The sequence below is a fragment of the Xiphophorus hellerii genome, chromosome 3 (assembly GCF_003331165.1).
Source record: "Xiphophorus hellerii strain 12219 chromosome 3, Xiphophorus_hellerii-4.1, whole genome shotgun sequence".
NCBI lineage: Eukaryota > Metazoa > Chordata > Actinopteri > Cyprinodontiformes > Poeciliidae > Xiphophorus > Xiphophorus hellerii.
In genome coordinates, this window is record NC_045674.1 from 33041477 (window position 1) to 33061802 (window position 20326).

Sequence of the window (20326 nt, forward strand, 5' to 3'; positions counted from 1 at the left end):
TCTAATGCAGATTTTCAGATGGTCAGTGTTTATCTTCCGGAATATCACACCATTATCATCTTGAATATCTGCATTTTTGCCTTGGATACTGATGACTGTATAGGGTCCGAGAAAACCAGCATCCAATTTCCCACCTTTTCTCTGCTGACTGCGTATGTTCTGCCTCCACACTCGGTCACCAGGTTTAAACACAGTGCCAATGTGTTGTGCTCTGCCCTTTGCTTTCTCCTGTTTTTTGGAAACACTGTCGCTGACAATGCTCCTCAGGCTTTCTTGTATTTTGACGTCCTCTGCTAACTCCTCCACTCCAACGATGTCCTCCACAGCACCGTCAATCTTTCAACACAAAATTTATATTTCAAGTGTCAGTTCAAATCTGTCATTTAGAAAGCATACACTCATCATATTTATGGCATGCTACAGTGAGATATCACAATATATTCTGGAAGAGAGTATACTGGCAATGTCTCTTGAAATGGTTTACGCAATTTTCACATTTATAGAAAAAATTCTGAAAACATTTTCAGAATAAAGTCATTTGTGAATGATGCACTTAAAGTAGATGCTTTACATAAATTCATGACCTCACTGAAATTTAATTCAGATGCAAAGTCTTCCTGACTATGCAAGAAAACATAAAATGTTTTTGAAGAAACTCAAGTGGTAACTGAAAAATAGAATTTTTTACTTAAATACGATACTGCACAGTGGCGCAGTTGGTAGCACTGTTGCCTTGCAGCAAGAAGGTCCTGGGTTCAATACCTGGCCCGGGGTCTTTCTGCATGGAGTTTGCATGTTCTCCCTGTGCATGCGTGGGTTCTCTCCGGGTACTCCGGCTTCCTCCCACAGTCCAAAAACATGACTGTTAGGTTAATTGGTCTATCTAAATTCTCCCTAGAGGTGTGAATGGTTGTTTGTCCTGTTGTTTGTGTTGCCCTGCGACAGACTGGCGACCTGTCCAGGGTGAACCCCGCCTCCCGCCCGGAACGTAGCTGGAGATAGGCACCAGCAACCCTCCCGACCCCATTAGGGACAAAGGGTGAACAGAAAATGGATGGATGGATGGATACAATACCATGAAATGGAAAGATTGACCATAACCCTACCATGTAATGTTCAGGGACTTCCGAGGGATAGCGTGCCTCTCTTCCGAACATGAGGAAGTATGGGGAATACTGTGTGGTTATTTATTTTTTGGTGCGTATCCCAAACATCACGGCATCCAAATACTCATCCCAGGTGTGTGGATGGCCATCCACAGCCTTACTCAGAGCTCTGAAATACACTAATCAAAAAAATAAAGGGAACACTCAAATAACACATCCTAGATCTGAATGAAAGAAATATTCTCATTGAATACTTTGTTCTGTACAAAGCTGAATTTGCTGACAACAAAATCACACAAAAATCATCAATGGAAATCAAATTTATTAACCAATGGAGGCCTGGATTTGGAGCCACACACAAAATTAAAGTGAAATAACACTACACGCTGATCCAACTTTAATGTCCTTAAAACAAGTCGAAATGAGGCTCAGTATTGTGTGTGGCCTCCACGTGCCTGTATGACCTCCCTACAACGCCTGGGCATGCTCCTGATGAGGTGGCGGATGGTCTCCTGAGGGATCTCCTCCCAGACCTGGACTAAAGCATCCGCCAACTCCTGGACAGTCTGTGGTGCAACGTGACGTTGGTGGATGGAGCGAGACATGATGTCCCAGATGTGCTCAATCGGATTCAGGTCTGGGGAACGGGCTGGCCAGTCCATAGCTTCAATGCCTTCATCTTGCAGGAACTGCTGACACACTCCAGCCACATGAGGTCTAGCATTGTCCTGCATTAGGAGGAACCCAGGGCCAACCGCACCAGCATATGGTCTCACAAGGGGTCTGAGGATCTCATCTCGGTACCTAATGGCAGTCAGGCTACCTCTGGTGAGCACATGGAGGGCTGTGCGGCCCTCCAAAGAAATGCCACCCCACACCATTACTGACCCACTGCCAAACCGGTCATGCTGAAGGATGTTGCAGGCAGCAGACCGCTCTCCACGGCGTCTCCAGACTCTGTCACGTCTGTCACATGTGCTCAGTGTGAACCTGCTTTCATCTGTGAAGAGCACAAGGCGCCAGTGGCGAATTTGCCAATCCTGGTGTTCTCTGGCAAATGCCAAGCGTCCTGCACGGTGTTGGGCTGTGAGCACAACCCCCATCTGTGGACGTCGGGCCCTCATACCATCCTCATGGAGTCGGTTTCTAACTGTTTGTGCAGACACATGCACATTTGTGGCCTGCTGGAGGTCATTTTGCAGGGCTCTGGCAGTGCTCCTCCTGTTCCTTCTTGCACAAAGGCGGAGGTAGCGGTCCAGCTGCTGGGTTGTTGCCCTCCTACGGCCTCCTCCACGTCTCCTGGTGTACTGGCCTGTCTCCTGGTAGCGCCTCCAGCCTCTGGACACTACGCTGACAGACACAGCAAACCTTCTTGCCACAGCTCGCATTGATGTGCCATCCTGGATGAGCTGCACTACCTGAGCCACTTGTGTGGGTTGTGGAGTCCGTCTCATGCTACCATGAGTGTGAAAGCACCACCAACATTCAAAACTGACCAAAACATCAGCCAGACAGCATAGGTACTGAGAAGTGGTCTGTGGTCCCAACTGCAGAACCACTCCTTTATTGAGTGTGTCTTGCTAATTGCCAATAATTTCCACCTGTTGTCTATTCCATTTGCACAACAGCAGGTGAAATTGATTGTCAATCAGTGTTGCTTCCTAAGTGGACAGTTTGATTTCACCGAAGTTTGATTTACTTGGAGTTATATTGTGTTGTTTAAGTGTTCCCTTTATTTTTTTGAGCAGTGTACATGAAAAGTGTAAGATGTCACACATAACACGTGATTTCTTACAATTAGCCTTATTTTGTAAGTAGTTTAGCAAATACACGTCTTGTTTTGTGATCTTTCTGTGAAAATGTATATATTAGAGATAGTACTCACCTTTGAATGGTCCCATTCATTTTTTCAACCAACCCATTTGTTTGGGGATGGTATGGGGAACACAGACTTCGTTTGATATTGAGAATTTTGCACACTTCCTGGTTTATCTGAAAATTTATAAACAAATAGCTCTGACAAAATAGACTGCATATTTAAACAACATATCAAACAAAATAGTGTGAAGGAGGACATTCATTGTGTTATATTTCTCTAAGAGATTCAAAATAAATACTTACGGAATTTACAAATTCTCGTCCTTGGTCTGTCAAAATCCTTTTGGGGGCTTCAAACTGATGCACAAACTTAATTATGCATTCCGTAACTTCAGGTGCTGATTTAGTCTTTAGTGGATGTGCCTGTGGCCACTTCGTAAAATAGTCAATCATGACACAAATATACTTGTGTCCAGATTTTGTTTCGGCCAGTTTTCCAATGAGGTCCATCCCAATTAATTCAAAGGGATGGGTAACCTTAAATGAAAAATTTAATAGATTAATAAATAAAAAAAAAAAATAGAACAGGAAAATCTTTGAAAGCAGTATATCCATCCATCCATTCATTTTCCTCCGCTTTATCCGGGGTCATGTCGCAAGGGTAGCAGCTTCATAAGCAGTATTTTGTCAAGCTAAAATAATATGTTCTCAGTATATTGTAAAATGTTTAGTATAATAAAAATACATTCCTTAATTTTATACATCAACTTGTTCAAAATGTAGGCCCTTTATGAGAACATGGACAAAGCAGGACAACCAACCACTCCACTGGTGCACACTACCATGTAGTCTCACTAAAACTGTTTCTTTTTACTATGAATTACTTTACCTTTATCGGAGTATACACTGATGCTTCCTCAGCACCTTTAACAACTTTGACCTTTGTTGAGGACAAATTGCCTTTGTGTTTAACATAGAAGAGGTCATTTCCTTGGAAAAGATAAAGGACACCAATAAAAATATGACCGAAGCATGAAATTCTATTATTAAAATACATTTATAATTCTACAAATATGCAAATGTATACTACTACCTGAGTTATACATAGAAGTTGAAACAAGAAGCATGCAACAAACAGAACATGAAGAAAGACATTATCAAATGCATATTTATTTTAAAATTTTACTTTTGGAGAAAAAAAATAAACAGTGCTCATTTGAAGGAGTAATGTCTGTGAATTTGTTGACGTAATGGTTTTTATTCACAATTGTCCACTTTGCTAGATTTTGTTTCTTTTATTGATGAATGTAGAAGTACGGGAATCTTTCTTCAACACAACTTAGAAGTAGAACTGGAATAAAAGTGTAATTCACATGAATAACAGCTGCAGTCAAGAACAGTGTGCGTTATTCCTGCATTATAACGTCGAGTAACGTTCGTGTGTGCACACATATTAATCAAAATTAAATGCAGCAGTAAATCAATAACAAAAAAACATTGAATGTTATCTAACTGTTTTTAGATAACTTATGCATTCCACTATTTACTACATATTAAAGTAGAGGTTACCGTCAATGCATCACTCTGGAAGATAAAGATAATTACCGTCAATCTTGTACGACGAGGCTTTCCTTCGAATGACATATTTACTTCGTTGACTGCGGTGGATATTCGCCTCTAACTTTATAGTTAAAGAGCGTTTCATATTCCACACTGTCCATATTTAAGAAAAGTGTCGACTTACTGAAATAGTTGGCTTAACTTAAAGCAAAACGTGACGAACAATCTGCCCAACACCTGCAAATTTGCATAATTGATTGGAGGAACAGCATCACGTGATTTTTGACTTTCTAGAAAACACTGTATGTGTTTATATTGTAAGGTGCATTGTTAGATGTAATATCTGCAAAATATTTGTAACTTGGAAGATAAACATTTAAACAGAACATACATTACATAAAGATAATCAAATCAACAGTAATATTTATTATAACCATCTTAGATTTCAAAATATCAAATAATTAATTGCTTCAAACGATATATAGACAAATAACGACCAACAGTTTCAAAATTCACAGGATTTGCTTATTTTTTCCCCATGTTTTGGAGGGGGAACGGATTATTTTAGGTGGCTAAAATATATGGTTCCCCCCTTATAACTTTGTCAAATAATGATCAAATGTTACCAAATTCACAGGATTTATTGTTGATGATAAGAGGAATAAACAGAGTTAAAGACTTGTTGGTAAATTAATTTGTTCCCAGGTTATGGAGGGGGAATGGTTTATTTCAGGCAGATGAAATATCCATTTTCTCTCCTCCTCCCCCCATAACTCTGGCATATACAGAGCAAATGTTTTCAAACTTACTTGATTTATTGTTGATGATGAAAGGAATAAACACAGTTAAACACTTGTTGCTGAATTAATTTGTTCCCATGTTATGGAGGGGGAACAGATTATTTCAGGCAGCTGAAATATCCATTCTCTACTCTTCTCCCCCCATAACGTTTGGGAATAAAGGGCAACTGTTGCCAAATTCTCAAAAATTGTTATGTGTGATAGCCTGTAGTATACTAGAAATTTCCTTACTACAGTAATCTGTCATATTTTACATTAGAACGGGATTTACCAGAAAGTCCACGCTCTCGTCTTTTCAGGAAGTCTTAATTTTTGTGCCATGCTTTCAGTCATCCTCTTATATCAGCAATGAAAAATTATAAATACACACTACGTGTTGAAAAACTGTGTTTTGGTGACTGACTTTTATTTCTGTCAGGCGTAAGTGACAAAAGTTGGAAAAAAGACCGATTCTCTTGGCGTTTAAAATAACACAAAACAGCGTAAAAAGACCTCGTTTATTTAATTATTTTTACAATTTTGTAAACAATAGCTGCCGATTAAACTAAATGTTACAAGCTTGACATGATTAACTATGGAAACCCATTTCCGCCATGAAAAAAAAAAAAAAAAGACCAACAGGAAGTCATAATTTCGACTTTCAAAGTCATAATTATGAGATTCAAAGTCATAATTTCGACTTTCAAAGTCATAATTATGAGATTTAAAGTCATAATTTCGACTTTCAAAGTCATAATTATGAGATTTAAAGTCATAATTTCGACTTTCAAAGTCATAATTTCGACTTTCAAAGTCATAATTATGAGATTTAAAGTCATAATTTCGACTTTCAAAGTCATAATTTCGACTTTCAAAGTCATAATTATGAGATTTAAAGTCATAATTTCGACTTTCAAAGTCATAATTATGAGATTCAAAGTCATAATTTCGACTTTCAAAGTCATAATTATGAGATTCAAAGTCATAATTTCGACTTTCAAAGTCATAATTTCGACTTTCAAAGTCATAATTATGAGATTCAAAGTCATAATTTCGACTTTCAAAGTCATAATTTCGACTTTCAAAGTCATAATTATGAGATTTAAAGTCATAATTTCGACTTTCAAAGTCATAATTATGAGATTCAAAGTCATAATTTCGACTTTTCCAAAAAAGCAGACATGCTGTCTTGTGTGACATTTACACAGTATTCCATTTGATCTGTCTAACCAGGAAAACACAGATTTTTCTCCTATTAATGGATTATAAACAAATTGAGGAGTATTTCAGATGTGGTTTAACCAATGATGAAATTCTTGCTTTGCTGGCTGAGGTTCATGGGGTTATTCTTAGCAAGAGGACACTAGAAAGGATTCTTAATAAGAAGAAACTTTGGCGCCGAAAGAACAAAAGTGATGTGAGTGTAGTGGCAGCTTTCATTCGTCAGCAACTTGAAACCTCTGGACAATGTCACGGATATCGATGGATGCACCAAAAATGCTGGATGAATGGTATTGTTGCAGACAGGGAAACAGTTCGAGTCCTTTTACGCTTACTAGATGGTGAAGGAGTAGACCTAAGGTCAAGAAATCGACTGAGGAGACGGATTTACTATAGTCGTGGTCCAAACTATGTTTGGCATATGGACGGCTACGATAAGCTCAAACCATTTGGAATTGGGATCAATGGTTGCATTGACGGTTTTTCCAGAAGGCTAATATGGCTTGAGGCATACAAAACAAATAACGATCCAAGAGTCATTGCTGGATACTTCATGGATGCAGTGATTAAAGCTGAGGGTTGTCCTGAAAGACTTAGAGTGGATTTAGGGACAGAAAATGTTAATGCAGCTGACATGCAAAGATATTTGCATCTTACAGAAGATCAACCTCAAAGTGATAATGTAATATTTGGTCCAAGCACTGGAAATCAGCGGATTGAAAGATGGTGGTTGACCCTGCGAAGTGAATGTATCCAGTTCTGGATGGACCTCTTTGACAAACTGAAAGCAGATGGACACTTCTCGGATAACTTCTTGGACAAAGCCTTGATCCAGTTCTGTTTTCTCCACATAATACAGGTGAGCTTGATTTGAGCTGCTCTGTCTTCTCACCTATTGAAAATATTTATGATTGCTATAAAGTGGTTATAATGTGCAAAGATTTATTTTCTGAGTATGATACTAAATTAATAGCATATCTTAAATATTGCACAGATTGCATGTTTGGGTAGTTGCTTGATTTAAACTTCCCTGTTTTTGGATAAATAACAGTCATGCTAGATTTACACTTCCGTTTTACTTTTGAATGTTTATTTCAAAGCTATGAGTTTAGTCTGGTTTTTGTTTTCTTCTAGAAAGAACTAAATGAAGTTGTTTCAGCTTGGAACCACCACAGGATACGTCCAACACACAATTCACGAAGTCCTCATGGGTGACCATTCATGATGTACACAGTACCTCAGGTGTATGGAACCAGAGACTATCTACACAGCATTGATCTGAACAGGGTTGAAGCCTGCTTGGAAAACTGTGTTTTCAAAGACTTTCCATGCGATGAAGATGTCTTCAGTATCTGTGTGGACCTGATTTCAGAGCATAACCTGAATGTCACAGATGATGTGTTTGCAACAACTGATCTATACATAAGACTCAGACAGCTGATTACCAGAGATTTGGAGCTGCATTGATAAATGTAAAAACATTTTGTTGCGTTGACAGTTTGCTACCTCGTCCCTAATTTGGACTTCAGTAGATATTTGATGACATTGTGAGAGTGGCAGCATTTGCTTCAACACATTCTTGCACCAGTATAAAGATGGGTCAAAGCCATTCACAAGCTCTGTAACTAAGCAAGAAGAGACACTAAAATAAGATAAATCATGCTGAGCTGATAAAATAAGTCTGACATTAGAAAAATATATTGATGCATTGGACAGATGATTTTTGGTTTTGATATTTTCCCTTTATTATCAATATCATTGCATTACAGTTTGAACATTATGCTGATTATTAAACAGGAAATAAAGGAATTGAGAACTGCTGTAGAAACCTCATTATTTTTCAGGTGTGCAACCCAATGCTGATTTAAAGCTTCCCCCGCCCCAAATAAATCACACATATAAACTGGAAAAAGCGGTTTATTGAACTTCAAAATTAAAGTCTCTATTTAGCTATTAGAGAAGCCTTTGAGTGTTTTAAAATAATCCTTTAAGATAATGACAATGCTTCAAGGTGTAAAAAAAAAAAAAAGAAAGTGTTCTTTTTCAGTTGTTTTCTGGTTAAATCTGATATTGAGCTACTGCAATGGCACCAATCTGTTATTGAAAATATTTTAAGGTTATGTTTACTTAAAACAAAAATATAAATAAAATGCTGAGTAAACAAAAGAAAATTTTTGAGGAATAAGGGTAAATGAAACACTTTACTCCATTTCTTCCAGAACTGCATTCAAACAGAGTAGCAACGTGTTCATCCACTGAACATTTAAATTATGTGACTAATATAAGAAACAAAACATCAGAAATTATTCATAAATTATTTATGCAACTAAGAGCTGCTTGTTTACAAGCGCGGCGGCCATATTGTATTTTTAATTGTTTAACAAACCAGCTTTTGCAGCCTCAAGTAAAATTAAAAGTAAAAAAAATTCTAGTAACAATATAAAATATTTCAATTTAATAAACAGAAAATATTGAGAAAATACATTTTACTGCCAACTCAAATTTATGCTTTAAACTTTAACTTTGGAGTACTTTAACAGAAAAAAACCCCCAAAACACTAGTAGTAGAGTACCTACTATGACATTGCAGGTCTTATAAATACTCCAGAGAAAAATAAATTGCAAAAAGTAGAAACTCTGTGGAGTTAAGATGAGGTAAAAAACTTGTTAAGATAATGCTAAACTCTGAAAGTTTAATACAAAAAGATTTGGTAACACTTTATTTGAAGGGGTGTGCATAAGACTGACATGACACTGTCATAAACATTCCACTTCATGTTCATGACAGATGTTGTCATGTTTATGATAGTGTCATGTCAGTCTTATGCACACCCCTTCAAATAAGGTGTTACCAAAGATTCCTTAAACTCACATGTTCTTCAGCTGAAGTCTGTTAGACTATATCCATCACCCATACACTACTTTCTAGGACCTTGTTTATTTCGTGTCGAAACTCTGGATAGTTATCATAATTAACTGGCAACTCTAGGTAGCAACCGCATGTGTGGGCAACTGGCCGTCTCTGAATACCTTGAAGTTGAGTGAAGCTAACACTGATAGTTTTTTGAAGAAACAAATCAGATCCTGTGCAGAACCGCAGAAAAAGTGACAGGTGTTGTGAGTCTGATTCTCTGAGATAAGAATTTAAATATTTGCTGATGTTTTTCTGCTGTGCATTCATGACTACAGGGTATACAATTGAATTTATAACCTTTCTTAATGTTGGCTGGAGATTTTCATATGCAGCTGTAATACTTTCCATCTCAGACCTCAGCGGGGAAAGGACAGTGCTCCACTGCTCAATAACAAAGGCAGGTTCCTGAATGAGCTTTTGGTGGGCAAGCTCCTCAAGTAGTAGCTCTATGTTATCAGCTGTTGGTACTCTTCGACAGTTATGGATATCCATGATTTCCAGAAGCTCTTCTTTGTCAACACTCTGAAAATCTGAAAGGCAAGATTCAAACACCATCCGATCGTACTCTGTAACATACCTTAAGAAGCTATCAACAAGAGGACTCTTTATAGAACCAATAACTGCTTGTTCCAGTATTACTGGAGCAAGTTTTATAGGCAGGTACTTCTGTTTTTGCCAGCCAAAGGCAATAATTCGGCCAATGCTTTCCCATTGTTGCTGTCCAAAATCATGACGCAAGTAGGGCACCTTAAAGTTATTGCCCATTGTACACTGTTCATAAAAGTCCTGCCAAAATTCTGAGAGGACATCCCTCAAAACTCCTCCATCATCAACAGCCTTTTCTCGCCTTCCATCAGGGAGCACCACTTGAATACATATGTCCTCCTGAGTGACACCTGGATCACAAAAATGTGAAATTAGTTCTTTCAGGATCTGGCCACGGTGAAGAACAAGGATTTTCTTAATCCCTTCTCTCTGAACAATTGGCTCGTTCAAAGAATCAAATTGTGAAGAAGAAAGCACTGGACTAGATGGCTGTGGAGACAGAGGAAGGGTGTCATCAAGACTGACACTATCTGTGTCAGAAATGTGTCCTGTGAAAAAGGTAACAGTGCCACTGTCTTCTAAAATGTCCCCATTGATTCCTGCATCTAGCTCTTGGACATTGGACAAATCACCCATGTCATCAGTAGAGTAAACTAGGTGAACATTATCACTGCTGCTGTTTGTCAGGACAATGCTGGTTCCAACATATATGGCATCAATGCTGTCTGGTGCTTTGGATTGAGTCAGTGGTGTGCAAACTTGAGAGTGAGTAGAAAACCTTAAAGTGTCTTGGTCATTTCCACTGGGGTTGTCTGGTTCTGAGTCGCTGCCAGTGTCCTTCTTTTTGGTTGTTAGGTAAAAACGCAAAACAGGTAGTTTTGTCTGCTCATAAAGTTCTCCAACTGTAATATGTTCATCAAGTGAATGTTCCTGGAAATCTGTCATGTCAACCTCAAAATCTGTAATTCTTCCATGTGAATTTCTTTGAGACGGAAAAAACAAACCCACTGCCTTTTCAATTAAGTCATTTTTTCTACAGTCCTTTGACACATCAATTTTTCTTGTTCCACCACCTTTCTTTGTCCGAACTTGTAAAAGCTCCCCATCTCGAGAATTCATCCATCCTATCTCAACTTTTCGAACAGTTTTTTGAGCATTTCTGATGCTAACATTTTCTGAGATCTGCTTTTGATCGTTGCCTTTGTTCCTGGAAATCTTGGCTCTCAATCGGTCAAAAAGTTTTGATTTCCGGCCAGCAGGATCATTTTCCCTTCGTCTGCAATATCCGAGAAGTGCCAGTCGGTCACCATAAGATGGGAGATACTCCTTAAGCTGCTCATCTGTCATGAGCAGAAGGACACTGGAGTCAATCTGGAAAACAAAAGTTAAAACAGTTATTTAACCTATAAAAATGGGGGGGGAAACCCAGTAAAAACAGCCACATGATAAAACTGATCTGTCTTCACCATGTCTCTATAATAGTGTTGTATGATAACTTCTAAATGTACTGATTTCCTTAGCAATCTAGCTACCTTATCCTTTTGCAGTCGTTGTATGACTTCCTCTGAAACATCCCGTGATTTTAAGAAGTCATATATCTCATCCATCCTGTGACAATTACACACAATAACTAATGAATAATGTCTAATAAAACATAACATTCCAAAAAATTTATTATGAACATGAGAATAGGGTTGAATGATATTACTGAAAAACATTTCACGATACAAGCATTTTTTATTATTTTATATCAATTTTTTTTTATATCTGAAATACTGCCAAACTGGTGATGTGACCTTTCCCATTTTATCCACAGCTTTCACACCATAATGTTTTTTAAAAACATTTATGAGGCACAGTGGTGAAACATTAAACTGCTGCTCCGCAAGTTACTCAACAGCTTGTTGCTAGTTCACCAGTGAGTTAAATGAAGCCATCAACCTAGATGAGCTAGCCTTGAGAGGTTGAGAAGCCTTGACTGTGCCTACATCCTCCAGAATGGTATGTGGTTCTGGATCAGAGTTCAGAGAATATTCTATTGAATATTCTGTCAGACTTACTATCTATTGATATTGATCACGTGTGTATCGTGATACATATAACTGATTTATTGTCCAACCCTACAAGACAGACAGAAACTGTATTTCAGACTCAAGCTCCTGCTAAAATAAAGACAATAGACAACAAAACAGCTGTACAGATCTGCAAAAATAAACCAATACACAAAGAAACTACATAAAAGTAATAAAGAAAAATCTACCAGTGTCTCCACAACTAAATGGTAAAGTGTAGAGCTTAGGTCTGAAAGTTCTGTTTACATTTTTCCCCTAAAATATTTCAATGGTTGAACAATTCTCAAAATGAAATTCCCATCTTTATAAAAGAGTCAAGTGCATGGACATCATCAGAATGATTTTAGTTTTGATCTTAATTACTTTCATTTAAACAGGTAATATGATAAATTGGATTTTCACAAGAGTTGCAACTTACCTCTGTTTAGGTTTAGGTTCAGGTCAAAGGAACCTCCTCTGTCTCTTTTGTAGGTATCCTGAAAGTTGAGTAAAGTTGAGGAGTTAACATTTTCAACAGGGCCTGCCTGTTTGGGGGATTTTTTAAGTTCCTTGTTTTTCAATTTTTCTTATTTTGAATTGCTTTTGTAAATATTGTCAATGTAAAGCTGTAGATCTCCAGCATTAGCATAAGTGTACATGAAACTGCTAAGAAAACAGTTTGAAAAGTGATGCATATTGTACTTCCATATTTTACTCTTGTCTATGTATCAACAAAAACAATTTAACGGGAAAGATAGTGAATCACATTATGCATAACAAAACGTGCATACAACAAGCTGTGGAGCTTGTTTTAACCTACTAGCTATTGCTTGTATTAATGCCACAAAATAATTATACATATTAACTTATTGAATTTTTGGAGTATAAACTTCTTATCGCACTCTGAAATAAAAACAATCTAATTAACGGACTACTTAAAAAAAACCCGGTTAAATATGCTATAACAAGGTTAGCACGCTTTGACGGTTAACCTGCAGCTAGCTCATGTTGCTAAAACAACGAACGATGTACATAACACCACACGATCAAAAAGCATTCAAAACGAAGGAATCTAAACAAAATCAAAAATCAAAAAAGGCGAACCTACCTTTTACTGACTCTTAACGCAGTAGCAAAGGTTGGACCTTGGATTTAGGATCATATTTAACTGGGAGCTGGAGCGGAGCTGTTATTCTAAGGAGGCTTGTCTCCAACTGCTCCGGTATCTCATAATTATGACTTTGAAAGTCGAAATTATGACTTTAAATCTCATAATTATGACTTTGAAAGTCGAAATTATGACTTTGAAAGTCGAAATTATGACTTTAAATCTCATAATTATGACTTTGAAAGTCGAAATTATGACTTTGAAAGTCGAAATTATGACTTTAAATCTCATAATTATGACTTTGAAAGTCGTAATTATGACTTTGAATCTCATAATTATGACTTTGAATCTCATAATTATGACTTTGAAAGTCGAAATTATGACTTTAAATCTCATAATTATGACTTTGAAAGTCGAAATTATGACTTTGAATCTCATAATTATGACTTTGAAAGTCGAAATTATGACTTCCTGTTGGTCTTTTTTTTTTTTTTCATGGCGGAAATGGGCTTCCATAATTAACTGAGTTGTTTTTACCGAGAAATCGATCAGAAGCGCCGTGAAGATGGTCAGATCCGCCTCTCTGGCTGTAATGCGCGCTCCCGACACAGGGGGAACAGATTTTCACAGGGGAACAGAATTGCGCACAAGACCGGCAATATAGTCATTGAACCCCCCGTTGCAGACCTGACACTGACGACACTCACCACTGGTTTTCAATCCACAGTGACGGGTTTATATAAGGTACTGACGACTCATCTCTCCAGATAACAGTCAGTTAACCCACGCCTTTCTCGGTAATGGCGAAGGAAATCCAAACAGCGGGCCCTGCGCAGGCGTACCTAGTCTCTCCCTCTCCACAGGCTCCTATGCAAACCTCCAGCCTCCAGCTCACCGTCCGCTTCTCCCTCGGTCCGTCAGCTGTCCCTTGGCGCTAGTGCACAGCTAAGTTGTTGCACTTTTAGTCGGTTTTCCACCAAAACGGCTCACCAAAGTTCCAGCAAACTCCACCGAGTCTCCTCGTCGTCTCTCCTCTTCTCTCTCCGCTTCTCTCTCGGTACTCCGGTTAGTCCCGCCCGCCAGTCAATCAGAATTCAGGAAATAGCAACTGACCTTAGGCAGAACAACCAAAAAAACATATACACAGCACTCTAGTCTTTCACACCTCGTGTTGAGCTGTACTTTACATACAAACTATACAATATTGTTCGTTCTTAAAGCGACAGAACACAATATTTTAATAGACCTTTTTCTTCAACTGTTTATTTTCTTTTTTATGAACTCTTGCCCATTTCCAACTACTACCTTAGAAATTTGTATATCTTATTTTGAGATATTAAGTTGCATACATTAAATTTGTTATTTTTCAAAACAACAATAACATATATATTCCTGGGAACCCAGGGGGTTGCACCCTCCCTGTCCTAAATGTCTAGATGTCCCCATCAGACAATTCTCTGTGTGGTAAAAGAGTTGACAAACTCATAGCTGGGAGCCCAACAGGTTACACCTCTCTTTAGTTTATGTCAGTTAGATTTGATTTTCCAGTTCTGTTCTGATTGAGTATTTAAGAAAGATTGAGACTGTTGCCAAGCCCTGCTCAGGTGAGATGTGTTTAAAGGTATTATATTTGCCTGGAAACCCTTGACTGACTCACTTATGCTTCCTACCTTAGTAGAGCAGTTAGGCTGCATTAGCTGAAATATACTTAATGCGACCTCCTATCTCCACTTCAGCTACAGCTCCCCACCATCTGCTCTACAGCTGTTTCTGTTACCTCTTCACCTTAACTACCGGTCTCCGTTGATCCTGTTGTTTCGTCCTCTCATCGCAGATGCCACTGCCGCAACCCCAGAGGAACCTCCATAGCTTCTCTGGGAGGTCGGGCTAGTGCCTGCACTGCTTCATGTTGCCTTTACTTTAAGATCCTTTATTTCCTTGCCCCAGAGAAGCAGCAGCTCCACTGTCTGCTGCCACATCTGAAGCCTCTCTGTCAGTTGCAGCATCAGCAGCTTCGTGCTCCTCTGGCAAAAGAGGCTACAATTCTGTCTTCCTGCCGGAGCTCAGTCATTCACAGCCGTCCCTGCACCAGTTCCTCTATCTGCAGCAAAAACTAGCAACAGTTTGTTTGCCTGCAGCAGAACCAGTACCCTCTCCACGTGCATTTAAACCACAGGACTCTGTAGAACTTCTTGTGGGTTCCAGATTTCAGAGGTAAACCATTGGTGTCAATTGACTCCAGGGACCCCTCTGTGACGCCCTAGAACTTTTATGTGGATCCCCAGAGCCAGTGCTCTTTTGGAGGGTCTTCCTCAGGCCCTGAGGCTTTAATGGATGCCAATCACTTGAGCTGCTATACCCAGGACTCTGGGACTTCAACACCCCCTACTCAGTTTTCTGGCTTCCAGATTCTTACTTTCTTTGTCACCGGCCTCCAGACAGTTGGTTCCTTCGTCGCCAGCCTCAAGACCTACCTGTGGCTCATATTTACTTATTCAGAAGTTTAGTTCCATTATATTTTCTGGCCCTCCTTCCGAGGCCCCCCTCCACCTGCCTACCCTCTGATGTTCTTTTAGTTTTGGGGCTTATTCTGTATCTGATATCTGCCTCGAGGGTAGGGTTATGTTAGGATACTAGGTTGTTTTTGGTTTGCAGTTTTGTTCATTTATTGTTGCCTTTGTTTTTCTTTTTTAATTAGATCAGCCTGGTTTCTCTTTAGTAAAAGTGTTCTTAGTTATTTTAGTCTGCTCTCAGTTAATTTAGCTTATTATTTCCATGCTAAGTTGTTGTTACAGTTTCCCAGTTCCTCCTTTTTGTGTTTACTTTTCCCCACTATCTTTTGCCATGCTCTCTTTTTCTCTGCTCTCAGTTTGTCTTCTGCTCTCTCCCCTCACATCTGCACCCTGTTAGTTAATCAGCCCTGGTCAATTGTTCCAGCATCCACTCTCCCACTCTGATCTCTTTCTCCCACTCCTCATCTCTCAATCTCCATTGGTTTCTCCTGTTATATTCTGATACTTAATGCATTTTGGTCTCTTCTTGTTCCTGCTCTTGCTCCCAGTGTTCTCCTGTTTTTTGTAAGTCTTTGTCTAATTAAAATTAAAATCTTATCATAACTTGTTGTTTCTGTTCGTCTGCATTTGACTCCAGTTGACACACAAACATAGTAATAAAATTGAGTTTGGACTTTCAGAAAATGTTTTTAATCACAATTAAATTGCAGGTTTTGGCAGAGATGTTACTTTTCACACACTGCCATGTTTGTTTTGGTAGCTTTTTTTCTCTTGATGACTGCAGTCCCATTTTTTTGTTTTTGCTCATTAAAGGGTTTATTGAAACATTTCGGTAGGACAGTGAAAAAGAAAATGGAAAAAATATGAAAGAGGGAGACTTTTCACATAATTAAATAGCTTCAGGTTTTTCCCTTTTTATCTTTCCTTGTTTTAGTGTTTCTTGAAAAATCTGAATGTGATAATAAAATGTACAGCAAAAACACTTGACCTTCTGACCTGATGGCTCAAGAAGTTAGTGGTCAAAGCAAAGGCTTATTTTCTCTTAGAAGGGGAACATGTAAATGGAAGAAGCTGGTTTGTTTTTGTATGTCTTACAGCGTGTGTGATAAGTGCACTATAATGATAGGAGCATGTGCACCCAGTCAACACAAGGTGTGAAGAAAACACACCATGGGAAATGAAGGGAAGTTGTGTCACTGCTTTGGTTTGAAGACTGTTGCTGTTCACAAGATTAATGCTGTGACTTTTTAATAACATGTATTGTGTGTTAGTAGAAGTACTGTTCCACATCCACACTATCATCTGTCTATAAAAGAAAAAAAAGTGTTACCAATTTACTCATGGTTTCTGTCAAGACATTCAGACTTACATTGTAAATTTCTTGATATATTTGGATGACAATATTCCCAAATTAAAGTTCTAAATTAAGTCAATTATTGGAAAGAATTACGAATTAAGACATTAATGTGCCCACACTGTTAATACCCAGACCTGCTGCCACATTGCATTCTAATCTATTCTATGCATGTTTGCATATCTTAAATCCTATCTATTGTGGGTCTAAATGTGAGGAACTGAAACACTTTGTGGGGGTCCAGTTCTTTTTTATGTGCATATATATCTCTTTTGATGCACCCCCATTCTGTATAACTTGGAATAGTGTCTAAAACTTCCTGTGTGGACAGTGGATGAGGCCTGGGCTGATGAGCTGACTGAAGGTGTGAATGAAGGGAGCAGGAGCAGGCTGAGAAGAGGGAGAGAGAAAGTGGCACAGGGGTGAGGGAGAGCACACAGGGGAAATAATTCTAACACTTCAGAATAACTGGACTAAAGAAACATAATAAAACTAGAGTGACATATAATAACTATATGAAATTAACATAACTGGAAACAACTGAACTGAAGAAAAACAGGAACAAGACATATCAAACCAACATAAGAAAGTAACACAAAATAACAATGAAACTAAAATGGGATCCCAACAGCAGTGACATTTCTGTAGTACTTGCTTATTTGCATTGGTTCATGTGTTATACATACCAATTTTTTAAAACCTGTTTATTCAAGTTCAATTCAATTCAAAAATACTTTATGGATCCCAAATGTTGTTACTCATATTATTCAAGGTTTTTCAAAGAGTTGTTGAGGTTGTGGGCAGGAAGCATCTCCTTTAGGTAACCTATTAGGGCAATGGATCTATAGTCATTGATGTACAAGGCACCTCCCATTCTAGTACAAGGCACCTCCCATTGCATCTCCCACACCTCCTGCTAGTGCGGGAGATGCAATACTAGCAGGCACTCCATCTCGTGTCATGTGCTCAACTGCAGGGGGGAGGGGGGCATGGCTAGGGTGGTGGTAGCCGGCTGGCTAGTGGGGCCGTTTGCGAGCGCTGTGATGTCCGGTTCCCTACGCCCGTTGTTGTCTCTCAACATAAGCGGCACACCCACCCGGCGGCGTGGAATGAGACAAGAATGGCAAGGAGAAAGGTGACAGGAGGAGATATAAGGGGGACTAAGCTCTGGAGTGTTGATGAGGTGCGGATGCTCATTCGGCTCATACTTGAGCACAGGGATTCGGTTGCCACATACCAGCTCGTAGCAGGTGAGTTGGGAAATGACAAGATGGCCGAACAGGTAAGGAGCAAGAGGAGACTCCTGAGAATCGATATGGCAGGTGATCGCTCACACGTAGCTGTGAACAATCACCCCCTGAGGATGAGGGTAGTTTAGTTGCAGACCCTGAACCTCAAGTTGAGTGGTCTTCACCACCAGCACCCCAGGTCCTGTCATCGGGCATGATAAGGGAAGCGTTGGAAAGTTGAGGCAACAGGGAGAGTGGTGAGGAGGTGAGAGCAATCGCTGCATTGGTTAGGGATGTAAATCAGAACCCTTTTCTGATCGAATTCTCAGCATCTGAAATAATCTCAAAGTTGGGTGGGAAAGTGGTTCTGTTCTGGCCCAGTCCCACAGGGGGACAGGGCCCCCTTGAATTCGAGGGAAGATTGCCATGGTATTCACGGGATCATTCCAGGCTCACGACACGAATCCTCAATGGTGCCGAGAGCCAAAAAAGCTTTCTACAGGCGGACCAGATCTATGAAGAGTTTCGGCAGAAATGGGAAGTTGGAGGGCAGTTCCACAGGCTTGGGGAGTTCTGGACGGAAGTAGCCTCTGATAACTGTGAGTTCTACAAACCTATTCTGGCTGCTGAGGTAATGGAAAATCTAACCAAAAGGGAAAATGGCATGGCCCCTGTCCCAGACAAGATCAGCAAAAAGGGTTTGCTGAACTGGGACCCTCAGGGTGAGCAACTGTCACGACTGTACACGACATGGTTGCTCTGTGGGGTCATTTCCCGGGCATTCAAATAGTGTAGAATGACATTGCTACCAAAGTCCACCGGTCCGTCTGAGTTGCAGGACATCAACGGGTTGTGGCCTGTGACCATCAGTTCGATGGTGCTGAGGCTGTCTGAGGATTTTGGCAATGAGGATGGTGCGGATGGTACTCTGCCTTTTTCAGAGTACCAGAACAAGGCAGATACTCTGAATGTTCTGTTCTTTATGTGGGAAATATTTGAGTGTTTTTTGGTGTTGAATCCTGAAACTAAGTGGCGTTGTTGTCAGTTGCTAATGCAACGAGTCTGTGTGTAGCTTGGCCTATACAGAAAGTGAAGTGAAGAAGTGGTTTTAAGTTGTACTTGAACGGCTTTCCGCTTTGCTGTGGATCATAGCACTAAATTAATATTGATTCATCCATTTTCTTCTGCTTATCCGGGGTCGGGTCGGGGGCTAGCAGCTTAAAAAGGGAGGCCCAGACTTCCCTCTCCCCAGCCACTTGTTCCAGCTCTTCCGGGGGAATCCCAAGGTTTTCTCAGGCCAGTCGAGAAACGGAGTCCCTCCAGCATATCCTGGGTCTTCCCCGGAACACCTCACCAGAAAGGCATCCAGGAGGCATCCTAACCAGATGCTCGAGCCACCTCAGTTCGCTCCTCTCGATGTGAAGGAGCAGCGGCTCCTACTCCGAGTCCCTCCCGGATGGCCGAGCTTCTCACCCTATCTCTAAGGGAGAGCCCAGACACCCTACGGAGAAAACGTATTTCGGCTGCTTGTATCGATGACCTTGTTTTTTCGGTCATGACCCAAAGCTCATGTCCATAGATGAGGTTAGGCACATAGCTCGACCGGTAATTGGAGATATTCAATTTTTGACTCGGCTCTCTCTTCACCATGACAGACAGGTACAGTGCCTGCTTCACTGCAGACACTGTGCCAATCCATGTGTCGATTTTCCGCTTCTTTTTTCCCTCATTAGTAAACAAGATCCCGAGATACTTAAACTCCTCCACTTGGGGCAGGACATCCCTGCCGACCTGGAGAAGCCACTCTACCCTTTATTCCCGCTCAAGACCATGGCCTTGGATTTGGAGGCATTGATCCTCATCGCGATTGCTTCACACTCGCCTGGGAATCGCTCTCCAGTGAAAGCTGTAGATCAAAACCTGATAAAGCCGATTAGGGCTGTAATGATTCCTTGAATGATTCGAATACCTCAATTATTCCTTTTTGGGAAAAGGTGGGTAATCTGAACTGTTGTTCGGTGCGTAAGCACAAACAACAGTCAGAACCCGTCCCCCCACTGGTAGGCAAATGGAGGCTAGCCAGAGCGTTGAAGTGAACCTGACAATTTTTAGCCGGAACCTCTCAAC

General features: G+C 39.9%; 3 protein-coding genes and 1 long non-coding RNA gene across 10 annotated transcripts in view; 2 read left to right on the forward strand and 2 right to left on the reverse strand.

Annotated features, from left to right (window-relative positions):
• Positions 1–20326, forward strand: part of grik2 (glutamate receptor, ionotropic, kainate 2) — a 445844-nt gene that overhangs the window by 165739 nt on the left and 259779 nt on the right. The gene's annotated exons all lie outside the window — the stretch shown is intronic.
• LOC116717050 (uncharacterized) lies at positions 181–3455 on the reverse strand. Its single transcript, XR_004338677.1, has 4 exons — positions 3228–3455; positions 2992–3098; positions 1107–1275; positions 181–336 (listed from the first exon to the last, which is right to left on the reverse strand). It is a non-coding gene; the product is annotated as an uncharacterized LOC116717050 (long non-coding RNA).
• LOC116717047 (uncharacterized) lies at positions 6328–8483 on the forward strand. Its single transcript, XM_032558124.1, has 2 exons — positions 6328–7343; positions 7619–8483. The coding sequence occupies exons 1-2, from the start codon at positions 6522–6524 to the stop codon at positions 7697–7699; spliced, it is 903 nt and encodes a 300-aa protein (XP_032414015.1). The 5' UTR covers positions 6328–6521; the 3' UTR covers positions 7700–8483.
• LOC116717046 (uncharacterized) lies at positions 9283–13294 on the reverse strand. Of its 3 annotated transcripts, XM_032558121.1 has the most exons (4): positions 13104–13294; positions 12435–12492; positions 11477–11552; positions 9283–11315 (listed from the first exon to the last, which is right to left on the reverse strand). In XM_032558121.1, exons 3-4 carry the CDS (start codon positions 11549–11551, stop codon positions 9378–9380), a joined length of 2013 nt encoding a protein of 670 aa, XP_032414012.1. In that variant the 5' UTR covers position 11552; positions 12435–12492; positions 13104–13294; the 3' UTR covers positions 9283–9377. The 3 variants fall into 3 exon arrangements, with proteins under 3 accessions (XP_032414012.1, XP_032414014.1, XP_032414011.1); XM_032558123.1 differs by lacking the exon at positions 11477–11552; XM_032558120.1 differs by lacking the exons at positions 12435–12492; positions 13104–13294 and having other exon boundaries at positions 11477–12428.